Source organism: Tupaia chinensis, unplaced genomic scaffold (genome assembly GCF_000334495.1).
Source record: "Tupaia chinensis unplaced genomic scaffold, TupChi_1.0 Scaffold147554_1, whole genome shotgun sequence".
In the NCBI taxonomy this organism is placed as follows: Eukaryota; Metazoa; Chordata; class Mammalia; order Scandentia; family Tupaiidae; genus Tupaia; species Tupaia belangeri.
In genome coordinates, this window is record NW_006207406.1 from 1,566,959 (window position 1) to 1,579,403 (window position 12,445).

Genomic DNA, 12,445 nt, shown 5'->3' on the forward strand with positions numbered 1-12,445 from the left:
AAGAGGACAGAGAAGAAAGAGACAGGCAGAAATAAGCTGCGCTTGATAGAGCACCACCAATGGCTGACCCAGGGCCACTTGAGACCTTACTTCTCTTTCCTTGGTGTGTCAGTCACACTGTTCTCGTTAATCATCTTCATGTGCTTCTGATGGCTCATAACGTTTATTCTCACCTCCTCTTGGAGATGTTCACGAGCTTGGTGAGCATTTGTCTCTCTTTTAGAAAAAGACACCTTTAAATAAAAGTCAGTCTGATTCTGAAGAGGTTGATGTATCTAGATCTAAGTTCTGTATTTCTTGCCCCTGGAACATCAGCATTGATAGCCACACGTCTGGGTATGGATGCAGAAGGTCAGACCCTTTCTAATCGGGATGAAACCCCTGAGAGACTGTAACGTGGTCACTGGAGCCAGACAGCCTGGCCTGGAATCCTGGTTCCACACTGGCTGTGCTATGGGACAGTCCTTCTTTGCATTGCTTTGGTTTCCTTAGCTGCAGAGTTTGGAGGAAGGTGATGTTAGTTCCTAGCTCACAAGACTGTCTGAGCAAACAAATATATAGTGCCTGTCCCACGGCGGGCACCCAGTAGGAGCCAGCTGTCAGTCAAACTGGCGAGACAATGCAGCGCAGTGACAAGGCACCCAGCTCCAACATGGGTGTTCTTGGGAAGTTACTTAACTTATTTAGCCTCAATTTCTCATCTGCAAAATGGGGTTAATAGTAATAATACCTATCTCATAGGGTTCTAGTGAAGACAGATTAAAGTGGAGCTTTAAACTGCCTCTAGTACCTCGAGGCCATTGCTAAGCATTAGTTATTATTGTCATCATCATCATACTCAGTGCCACTACTAGCAGAAATAAATTTAACAATTGCTGATTTAAACGTACATTGAGGTATACGCTGCTTGTCTCTGAGCACACATTCTTAATTGGAGAGCTACCCCATGTAGCATCTTGACTGCCGTATTGCTCATTAGGTTCAAAACACCACGATATCAGTTGGTTTATTTTCTTTTTTAATCATTTAATAGATGACATTTGCATAAACTCAAAAAAGAGTACTAGTGGTTAAGGGTGCTGGACTCCCACATCACAGACTGTTGTTCGAGTCCCGGACCTGGTGGCTTGCTTTCCCACTTTCTCACTTTCTCTCTCTTTCTCTGCCCCTCTCTGATCAAATTAAAATGGATGCATAAGTAAATAAAGTTAAATAAAATAATTTTTTAAAATTTTTAAAAAATACTAGCATAAACATAAACTCATTAGCAAAGATGCAGTGTAAAGGGACTCAAAATCTAAAATTTCTTCAGATACCTTATTTGATCACAAACTTTGCTTCCTTCCCAAAACCGTGTGTCGGCAGGACAAGGGGCCATTATCATGTAGAGAATGTATGTATCTTCATTAGAAGCACAAGACATGAGAAAATAAGAGGATATTTGACTTTAGACTATTCATACAATTGAATAAAATATAGAAGTTGTGCTTTTACCATTTAGCAGATAAAAGAGAAGCAAATGGCAGGAAACATTATGTTTAATTTATATTCTTACTTTGAAAAGTTTACAAAATGTTTTCTTAAATTTTATTTCTGATTTTATATCTTCCCTCCATCAAGAATACCTGTGTCCATGTCTCTCTGTCTCTCTCTGTCTGTCTGGCGAGCGCACACGTCCTATAGCAAAAACCTCTCAAAAAAAAAAGTTTGCACACTAAATATTTATAAAGTTGTGATTATGTGACAGAATTTCAGAAAACTTTTTTTTTTTTTTGGAGAGGTTTTTGCTATAGGGCATGTGTATTCGCCAGACAGAGAGGCAGAAAGCGAGAAATCACCCCCTGAGGGGGATGGCCACGCCGTAATCCCTTCTTTTCCATTCTCCTCTCAGGATCTTGGGCACGCATGCACACGCGCCCAGCGTGAGTTTAAGCCACCGGGTCCAGGACGCGAACCGCGGTCGACTACGTGGGAGTCCAGCGACATAGCCATTACGCTAACTGCTAGTCCCCAGAAAACTTTTTTTTTCTTTTGGAGAGATTTTCGCTATAGGGCGCCAACGCTCACCAGACAGACAGAGAGAGACATAGAGACAGAAGGCGAGAAATCACCCCCCGGGGGGATGGTCATGCCGCAATCCCTTCTCCTCCATTCTCCTCTCAGGATCTTGGGCACGCACGCACACGCGCCCGGTGTGAGTTTTAAGCCACTGGGTCCGGGATGCGAACCACAGTCAATTACATGGGAGTCCAGCGACATAGCCATTATGCTAACTACTGGTTCCCCCCAGAAAACTTTTGACATCACCTGTGACTACTTATTTGAGCACAATCAATTACTGTAAAAACACTGCTCAAATAGCGCTTACACAGGGAAGGAAGGGAAAGGACAGAAATTCATTTTATTTATTATAATCTTCATTGGAAAAATGTAAACTTGGGTCCAGCAGGTGGCATGGTAGTTAAAGCCGTGGGCTTTCTACATGGCAGACCATGGTTCAAGTCCCAGACCCAGCAGCCTGAAAATCATGCTGGGCACATATGCGTATGTGCTCAAAATCCCAAGAGAATGGAGGAGGAGGGATTGTGACATAGTCATTCCCTCTGTGGCGTGATTTCTCACTTTCCCTCTTTCTATCTTTCTTTGTCTCTTTCCAGTGAGTACATGTATGTGCCCTATGGCAAAAACCTAAAAAGAAAGAAAAAGGTAAACCCAAACTGAATATTTTTGCTTGGTGCCTTTACGTTTAAGTGCATACAACTTCTAGGGGTTGTTACATACACACTGAGTAGGTACAGTAGATGAGTAGAACAGACCACCGTATTAACACTTTAGCCCTGTTTATTCCTGTTACTCATTTGACTGTCAGATGAAACAAAGTTATACTTGGGGCTGTGCTCTTACATTAGGCCATGACAGTCAGCAAGCAGATGGAAGGACCACCTCCTCCTAACAAGAGACAACACAGAAAGCAGGTGACGTGGTTCATTGTACCAGGGTGTCTGCTTATTCCTGGGCCCTCAGTTGCTCAGCATGTGCTAACACACCTGCAGCTCACGGTCTCCTGTATCACCCTGATCTCATCATCATCAGCCTTCTGTGGGTTTAGCCACGATCAGTCACAGTCTGGCATTAAAAACACATTTCATTGTTTTCTGTGCCCTCCATTCTGTCCCCATCCCATCGTTTCACTGCAGCTGAAACCTGTGGTGTGTGTTTCACTGATAAGATGATCACATTAGTGGCTTTGAAACCCAGTACCTTTGGCTTTGAAGGATGAAGGTATTTTACTTTATGTTGTTTACGTATCAGTAGTCATACTGATCGGTCTTTACGTATTTCTGCTATGCATAGCAGGAAGTAAGATGTGAACTGCCATGGGAATAGAACGGCAGAATGTTAATGTGCTAAAGTATTTATCTCATGAGTTAAAATTCTAAGCAATGTGTAATGGTAAGATGATTTTGCCAAAATCACCTCTCTTGATCTAGTTTGGTTGAAGAAAATACATGATAATCTTTGTAAATTATGTCCATTTCCCCCCCTTTCTTCTTTTCCTTTCTCTCTCCCTCCTTCCTTCTCCCCCTCTCCCCTGAATTTAGGCTATAAAGACAGAGCCTGAAAAGAAATCACAATCAACTAAGGTAAATTACTTAAGTATACTAATGAATTATTTGGATTCCTGTAAATAATGAATAAGGAGTTTCCAACATCAGGGCTAATGTAATTTTTGGACTACCTTTTGAATGTGTTTGTGTGTATGTATTGTGTTGTCCGGAAAGTCATGGCACATTACTGCATAGAAAAACACATCATGCCTTTCCCAACAATCCAATATATCCAATATGTGAAGATATATGATATGATATATGTATGCATATAATACATTGGGTAGTTGGGAAAAGAACAGTATGTAAATATATATTTTATGTATATGTATTTTATACTGGGTTGATGAGAAATTCATGATGTGTTTTTGCAACAGATGGTACTAATTCATTTTTGGAAGTACTAGAGTCATTTGCATCCACGTTATTGCTATATAATTTGATAGCTGACAGTTCTAGCTTCATCCTAAAAAATAAAATAAGTAATTTGGCTGAGTTTAGGAGATTTTACAACCAATTGAAGATGGAAGACCAAACTCTGCATTTTTGCCGTATTTTACTGTTTTACTTCCCTAAAGGGAATAGCATGTGTTAAGCTTGTGAAAAGTTGCATACAGTCTACAGCGACAGTGCCCTACAAGAACATCAGTGCCAACGATGGTTCACGAAATTCTGTGCTGGGGATTTTGATCTCAACAGTATTCCTCAGTCAGGGAGGACCACCGAGGTTGATGATGACAAAATAAAGACATTGATTGAGTCAAACCTACGTTACATGACACAAGAGATTACAGAAATATTGAACGTCCATCATTCAAGTGTTCACGACCTCCCGAAGAATCTGGGATATGTAAGGAAGCTCGATATTGGGGTTCCTCATGAACGCAAAGAAGTTCATTTGAGGGCACATATAAACTTCTGTAATATGCTCATTAAACATTAGGAAAGTGATCCTTTTTGAAGTTACTGATAACTGGTGATGAGAAGCGGATTGTTTACAACAATGTGGTGTGCAAACCGTCTTGGTCCCAGCGTGATGATTCACCTCAAACGACATTGAAAGCAGATGCTCATCTGAGGAAGGTTATGCTCTCGATGGGATGGAATTTTGCAGGTGTCATGTTTTTCGAGCTCCTTCCAAGGAATGAAACGATCAATTCAAATATGTACTGTCAGCAACTGGGCAATTTGAAAGAATCCATCATCCAGAAATGTTCAGAGCTCATTGATTGTAAAGGAGTTCTGTTTCGTCACAACAGTGTGAGACCACACACCTTTGATTGCCCGTCCAAAATCAATGAAGCATGGGTGTTGCCACACCCACCACACTCACCCAACCCTGTGCCATCAACTTCCACTTGTTTCGCTCTCTTCGGAACTCTATTTGTGTGGTATAGCATTCAGTTCATCTCCTTGTTCAGTTTCTCACTGATAAAGGCAGGTTCTCCTAAGAATGAAGAATTAGGAAGCTCACTGAAAGACGGCAAAAGGTCTTTGAATAAAATTGAGCAATAAATCATTGACTGATCTTTGTTCTTCATATAAATAAATGACCTTTGTGAAACAGAAAAAAATATGTCATGACTTTTCCGACGACCCAATAAATATATATATGTATTTATATTTATAGTATTTATAACATCTATATATTGTTTTAAAAGGTAAGTAATATTTTATAAATGAAAACAATATATTTCAGGTGATATTTTGTTCAGATCTAGATTTTTGTCGTATGTGAAATAATTGGCTTTTTTTCAAAGAAAAAAAGCAAGAGGAACACAGGAGAAAGGACAAAGGATAGTGAGAGTTGAATGACTTTATAAATGGAACATCAAGAACAATGTTTCTGGGGACCAGCAGTTAGCATAATGACTATGTCACCGAACTCCCATGTAGCTGACCATGGTTCGAGTCCTGGACCTGGTGGCTTAAACTCACGCTGGGCAAGTGTGCATGCATGCCCGAGATCCCAAGAGGAAAATGGAGGAGAAAAAATTGCGGCGTGACCATTCCCCCGGGGGGTGATTTCTCACTTTTTGTCTCTCTGTCTCTCTCTGTCTTTCTGGTGAGTGCACATGCCCTATAACAAAAACCTCTCAAAAAACAAAAAGAATAATGTTTCTGTGGAACCAAAACCTCAGTAACATAGGGATGGGGGTGTTTTCAAGGATGTCACCTGGGTTTATCTTGGTAGTCTTACCTGACTGGTGGCGCTAGTTATCAGATACTGTGGAGGCAGCGCCCTGGGGAAGAGCTTCTCTTGCTTTCTTGACTCATGGCAGTTCAGACCACAAGCTGTTCTACCTTCACCTGGAGGTGGAACCCAGCATGTCTGCATAGATGAGATGAGGGTGAGGTGACCTGAGTGAGAGATGTGGGTTATCTGATTTGTGGCCCCTGAGGGGGGTAGTTGCATCGTGTTCTCTAGAGTCAAGAATTAGCTGCAGTGGAAATTGTCTTCTTCCACATTTAAATGCTTTCGGTGTCTACCAGGTCTCAAGAGAACTAGGTGTCTGGTGATACCATCTTCTCTACTGTAACAAAGAAACAACTTTGTAAATCTTAAATTGAAGAAAAGAAAGTATTCTTCATCTCTTACGAAAGAAGATTTAAGAAAACTTAATTTGCAGAGCAGCATCCCCTATCAACACAGTGATCCTTCGATGTCTCTGTAGATAGACCTGCAGTTCCCCGGTTATCTGAGCCAATTTGGAAAAACAGCCAATAATTCAAAGATACATATGTATTTGAAAACATTCCAGATGATACGAAAATATTTATCATTCTTCTGGTAATTGCCATTATTGGAGACTACTGGTAGGACTGCAGTTGTCGAGCACACGACTGTTCTGTGATTTCAGTGGGCCTAAGTGGACTTTTCAAAAGAGAAGCAGTGGTTTCATGAGGGTTGTGTTCTTGAGGGGTCAGCAGGTAGTGAGGTGGTTAAAGATGCTGAACTCTCACACTGCTGACCATGGTTTAAGTCTCAGATCTGGCAGCTTGCTTTCTCACTTTCTCTCGTTCTCTGGTCAAATTTAAAATAAATAAATAAATAAAAATAATAATAAATAAAGTTGAAATAAAATTTAAAAAAAAGATTGTGTTTCTTGAACCTGTTTGTACGTACAAAGATAATGGACTCCAATGTAATTGAATATTTTAAATTTCTTTTTGACACTGACAGCCATCTGCGGTTCATGAGAAAATATCCCAGGAGGGAAAGCCAAAGGAACATACAGAGGTAAATGATTTTCATTAGGACTTAATATTAAGATTACATCTTTTTGGCGAGGTTTGATGAAAATCTTTTATCATCCAAAACGAATCCCTACAGTGGATGGCTGGGTGTTTGCTTTTTGACTCACGTGGTGCCGTCAGGTGGCAGTAGTGGCATTTGCCCTTTGCTCATGTGATTCTTGCTGAACTGGGGGGAAAGGACTTGGAGTATTTCCAACTCTGTATCTAAAGTAAAATTTCGTCACATTTATAGCAGCCTAATTTAAATCCACATAATTCAAAACCACAAACAGCAGAATTGTGATGGACAGTATTTACTCCACAGAAGAAAGCGTCAGTGTTATGTTTAAAACGACCATCTCGTTAACAATATCTTTGTGTGTGTGTACTTTCAGCCAAAGAGTTCACCCAAGCAGGTACCAGACACAGGAAGCAAGCATGCTCCTAAGGAAAAAGCAGTCTCCAGATCAAGTGAGCAGCCAACATCAGGGAAGCCAACAGAACCAAAGGTATATAAAAATGCTTAACAGCTAGCAAAACACTAACGTCGGCGAGGTAATGAGATTCCATTCCCTTACTCACGTGGAGGTGTATGGCTGAAGCTATGGGACTGTGAAGAATAGATTCTGAATTACAGTGATGTGATGCGATCATTTTCATGGTTTTGCATATAGCCTTGTAGCCTTGGGCTCATGAGGAGTCTGAGAAGGACATCAGATGGGTCTAGGGGAATGGCTGCCCTGCCTTCTCCTAGTCCCCGCCAATGGCCAGCGTGACTTCAGGACAGCAGGTGCTGCTGTCTCCCAGACAAGAGCTTTGGATCAAGGCTGGCTGCTGGACCTCTGTACATAGGAACTAGGAGAACAGACGTGTCCTTAGCTGCTTCTTCACATGGAAGTTTTAAAGCACTTTTAGAGTCTCACTGTAGAAGAGATGAACTTAGTTAGGAATCAGAAATCAACTCCGCAGTTACTTACTTAGTAGCAGTCCAATTTTAAAAGAATAAACATCTAGGAGAACATTTTCATTGGGAGCACTTAGAAAATAATTACTGGCTCTCTTTACAATATATTCGGTCATCTGAAAAGTCATGATGCATTTTTGCATAGAAAAATATATCATGACTTTTCCAATGACCCAGTGTTATCAGACCAGAGATCATAAATTTTGACCCACCAGTTAAATGCAGCCATATATGTATTTTGTCTGGCCTTCAGTGTTTTAAAAAGTATTTTAATCCAAACTGGCTTTTCTGTATTACCTTGAGACCTCTACTGGTTGTTATTGTCATTGCGGATCGGATGTGCTTGCACGCGGGTGTGTGTGTGTGTGTGTGTATGTGTGTGTGTATGTGTGTGTGTGTATTAGTTCTTGAGACAGTGTCTCTGTGGTCATGATCCTCTTGTGTCAGCCTCTCAAGGAAGCTAACTAGTTGTCAGTAATTAAAATAAGGATATCTCAGGGACCAGCAGTTAGCATAATGGCTATGTCACTGGACTCCCATGTAGTCGACCACAGTTCGAGTCCCGGACCCGGTGGCTTAAACTTACACTGGGCACATGTGTGTGCATGCCCAAGATCCCGAGAGGAGAATGGAGAAGAAGGGATTGCAGCGAGGCCATCCCCCCTGGGGGGTGATTTCTTGCTTTCTATCTCTCTGTCTCTCTCTGTCTTCCTGACGAGTGCACGCACCCTATAGCAAAAACCTCTCAAAATAAATAAATAAATAAATAATAAACAGGATATTTCACATAATCTTCTAATTTGCAGCTTCTCTTGAAAGGTCAGAATATCTGGCAACAATGAGTTCACATGGCAGTGACTGACAGGAGCCGTTGCACCTGGTACCTGTGCTCATTCACACCATCCCTGCCTAGCCTGATTCTCCCCTTTGTGCTGCCTGCCTGGCTCTGTAGGCTTTTGATTCCAACTTTATATGATGGTCAGGACTGCACCACGTGCAGTAACAACTGCTGAGCATTCCTCTACCACGGGGTCCACGCGGGCAGATGGGCAGATGTTGGCGACATTGAAACTTGTGATCTTGATGATGGTCATTCAGAGACACTTGGTCCTGTTGATCTTTTATCTCCACCCGTAGACTAAGTCGCAAGACAAGGTTTCTGCTGGTGGAGAGAGCATCGTTGCTGGTGTAGCTGCAACAGTTGACAAACCAGGTGACAAGGTGAGTTCATGTAAGCAGATGAAAGCAGGGCCCTCTCTGCCCGTCAGGTTTATTTCATAAGATGTGTAGGCTGAGATAACCTGCTGTTTGGTAAAACTAAACATTGTAGGGGAAATTTTGTAAAGAAGAGCATGCAGTGAAAGGACATATGGTGAATAAATACTAAAATTAGTTTTAAATTCATATTTATAATAAATACTCACTGAGCACCTACTGTACATAATAAGGCCTGGTATTGATACTAAGGAAATTAAAATGGGAGTTCACTGAGATTTTGCCTTCCAGACTTATAGGTATGAAACAAAGCAAATGAAATTTCCACAAGAATTTAAATAATTATTATTCTCATCTTTCATCCACTGACACCAGCTATCTTGATATTTGTAAATGACATAATAAAGACATCAGCCCAAATTAATGTGGGAGGTTTGCAAAGGAGACGTTGTAGGCCCTCTCAGGAGTGTGGGCTGTGCTCCGACCCATGGGCAAGCCTTGCTTAGATCCTTTGAAGAGCTCCTTCAATTCTAGCTGGAGAATACGAGAGGAGAAGTACTCTACCTTTTTACTCCTAGTAATACAGAGTTGGTATCACTTCGGAGGATATATAATGAGCCTGAAGATACAAGTAAACAATTGTAGCAATGATGAAAAGATGGAAATGAAAATGCGGGGGGAAAAGGAGTATTGTATGCTATTGAGTTGTCAGAAAAATCAAGAGGCATTTTTGCATAGAGAAACAGAAACTATGTCATGACTTTTCCAACAGCCCAATAGAGAGAGACTAGCCTGTGTTATCAGTGAACGCTAAACAATAAAGTTGGGTGAGGCCTGTGTGACATCTGTTGTGTATTGACTTGTGCCAGAACTTGCAGCAAGTCTTCACTTTTGTTTGCCTCTGATTCGTCTCCCATTGAATAGGATTGATCAGATCTGCCTTATTTTAGTACGCAGTATGTTTAAAGCTCTGTGGCTGACTCTGTAAGAGACACCAGCTGCAGGCTGGCCCATCTAGGGACAGGGAGAAGATGATGCAAGTGGGACTGCAGTTCAAGACAGATTAAGAGAGAGCCCCACAGGGAGTTGTTTGACAAGGACAGGGGAATTCTGCCTGATCTGGGGACTCCACAAGAGCTTTGAGAGGGTAGATCTATTTGAGTTGGGCATGGAAGGAGAGCTGGATTGCCGGCTTGCAGATACATCAAGGCATTGAAAAGTATGTGTGTTCTGGGCACAAAGTGCATTCCAGTGTGGGCGAAGCCCAGAGGTGAGTGGTGCGCTGTAAGGCCAGAAAGACAAGTTGAGTGCTGCTGTGGAGGATGCTGAGGTTGACTTCCACCAGTGGTGACTCAGGCATGCAGTGGTTGAGCTGACAGTGGTGGCCTTGGGAAGAGGAGACAGATGGACTGATGTCATTCAAATCAAGCTGCGGAAGAATGAACAGCCACAGTGGGTGGGGTGACACGAGTAGAGTGAGCAGGTGGAAGGTTGGTCGGAAGGTTTCATAGTCTTTGTGAGTCATAGTTTAGCTAGCCTAGAACAGAGCTGGGATAGCATAAGAAAATGGGGTGTTGTGCAAGAGACCTTGCAGAGATAAAATCTTCAGGGTTTAGGAACCACTGGGCTAAACTGGGCAAAGGAAAAGTAAAATCTAAGAGAACCTAGGGCTTCAGGGTCTAAGGGAGCTGGGTTGGTAACCCTACGGTAAGGCTTGGAGGCCCCCAGAATGCCGTTTGAGCAGTGTGCACTGTCAGCATTGAGCCTCCTTGAATTGGGAGCCAGGTACCTTGCAGTCCTACCCCTGAGTCCTGCTGACCCTGGACAGGTGGACAAGGTCAGAAAATGAACCATGTGGGAAGGAAAACTGATGTGTCCGCTTTTGGACAGGCTGGATTTAAGAGTTTGAAGTGTCCAAAGAAAGACGCATAGCAAGGCCATCCAAATATGGTTTGGGGGTAGAAAAGGATGGGAGAGGAGGGTGGAGGAAGAGAAGCAGAGACAAGAGGGGAGGGAAGGTAGGGAAGAGGGAGAAAAAGATTTAGAAAGGAGGGAGGAGGAGGAAGGTCCGGGAGAGTATGTGCCTGAGGTGGAAGGTGAACCCTGGAAGCGGTTTAGCCGTCCAGCCCTGGCGCACACCCTGCGCTGCACAGTATTTTCAGCACCACAATCAGAGCAGTAACATATTTAGCCCTCAGTGACACAGCAAGTGCTCACCTAGTGTTTAGCCAGGGTCACACACACTGTACATGGTAATTAATGTATCTCATCCTCATAATCCCTGAACGAGGTCAGGGCGTTATCCCTGCTTTGCACATGAGGAAACAGGTACAGAAGGAGAAGGGACCTGCCAGAGTCTCTAGCAGTCATGCACGCCCCCTCTGCGGTGCACATTCGGGTACCCGGAGCCACACCCTTCCCTGTGTCCATGGTTGCTGGGAGATGGATACCTCTCAGTGGGACATGATCACCAGTCGTCTTAAACCCATTTAGCGTCTGCCGAGCCCTGAAAGTGCTGACCCCTGACCCTAGAACCGTTTCAATGAATTAGTGTTTCAAGGTGATTTCGAATGGGGCTACGAGCATAGAGCAGGCACTTGTTCAGCTGCGGAGAAATGGAGAAGAGATGCCGGACGTGACAGAAGGAAGGGCCCATACCAGAGGAGAATCACAGTGGTGCTTTGTGGTGACGGCTGGGAAGCATGAGAATCAGAGAGAGATGCTCGTGAGGGTCTGACTACAGAGACGGTGGTGTCTGGATAGAAACTGCAGATGGGAACGTTATGGCAACTTTGGATAGAGCAAATGAGGTCATGGTGAGAGGGAAACCATGTCAGAGAAATTACATTGAGCGGGAGATGAGATGCAGCACTGTGTCTGGGAGTCATGATGTGTGGGCACAGACAGAGCACAGCAGCCAGAAGTGGCGACCTAGCGGGAATCCAGGAGTGTCACAAAGACGGGCCGCAGGCCCTGGAGAAAAGTAGTGAAGAAAGAGACAGACAGACATGGAGTCAAATCCGGGTTCTAGCTCTACCTTGGTGCTGTCCCTTAACGTGAGAATTTACTTCATCTCTGAGCCTTGCTTTTCCTCTTCATTAAATGAGGTTAATGTTAAAGTGTTCTTTAAAAAAGAGATATAAAACATAGCATCACAGACCCAGCAGGTGGCCTAGCAGTTGAGGCCCTGGGCTCTCACACGGCAGACCGTGGTTCAAATCCTGAACCTGGTGACTTGAAACTCGTGCCAGATGTGTGTGCCCAAAATCCCAGGAGGAGAATAGAGAAAGGATTGTGGGGTGGCCATTCCCCCTGGAGGAGAATGATTTCTCACTTTCCCTCTCACTGTCTCTCTCTCTCTCTCTATATATATATATATAGCATTGTGTGTGGTGTAGAGCAGATGATCAGTATATGATTG

At 43.0% G+C, this 12,445-nt stretch overlaps 1 protein-coding gene across 11 annotated transcripts in view; it reads left to right on the forward strand.

Moving 5' to 3' along the window:
* Positions 1-12,445, forward strand: part of CAST (calpastatin) — a 129,633-nt gene that overhangs the window by 68,460 nt on the left and 48,728 nt on the right. For 6 of the 11 annotated variants that reach the window (XM_014584751.2, XM_014584753.2, XM_014584749.2 and 3 more), the window contains 5 exons: positions 2,910-2,975; positions 3,603-3,644; positions 6,793-6,849; positions 7,241-7,354; positions 8,947-9,030. In XM_014584751.2, the coding sequence (XP_014440237.1) occupies positions 2,910-2,975; positions 3,603-3,644; positions 6,793-6,849; positions 7,241-7,354; positions 8,947-9,030 (363 nt within the window). The remainder of the gene's footprint in view (positions 1-2,909; positions 2,976-3,602; positions 3,645-6,792; positions 6,850-7,240; positions 7,355-8,946; positions 9,031-12,445) is intronic. The other 5 variants (XM_014584754.2, XM_027768836.1, XM_006169860.3 and 2 more) reach the window with 1 other exon arrangement.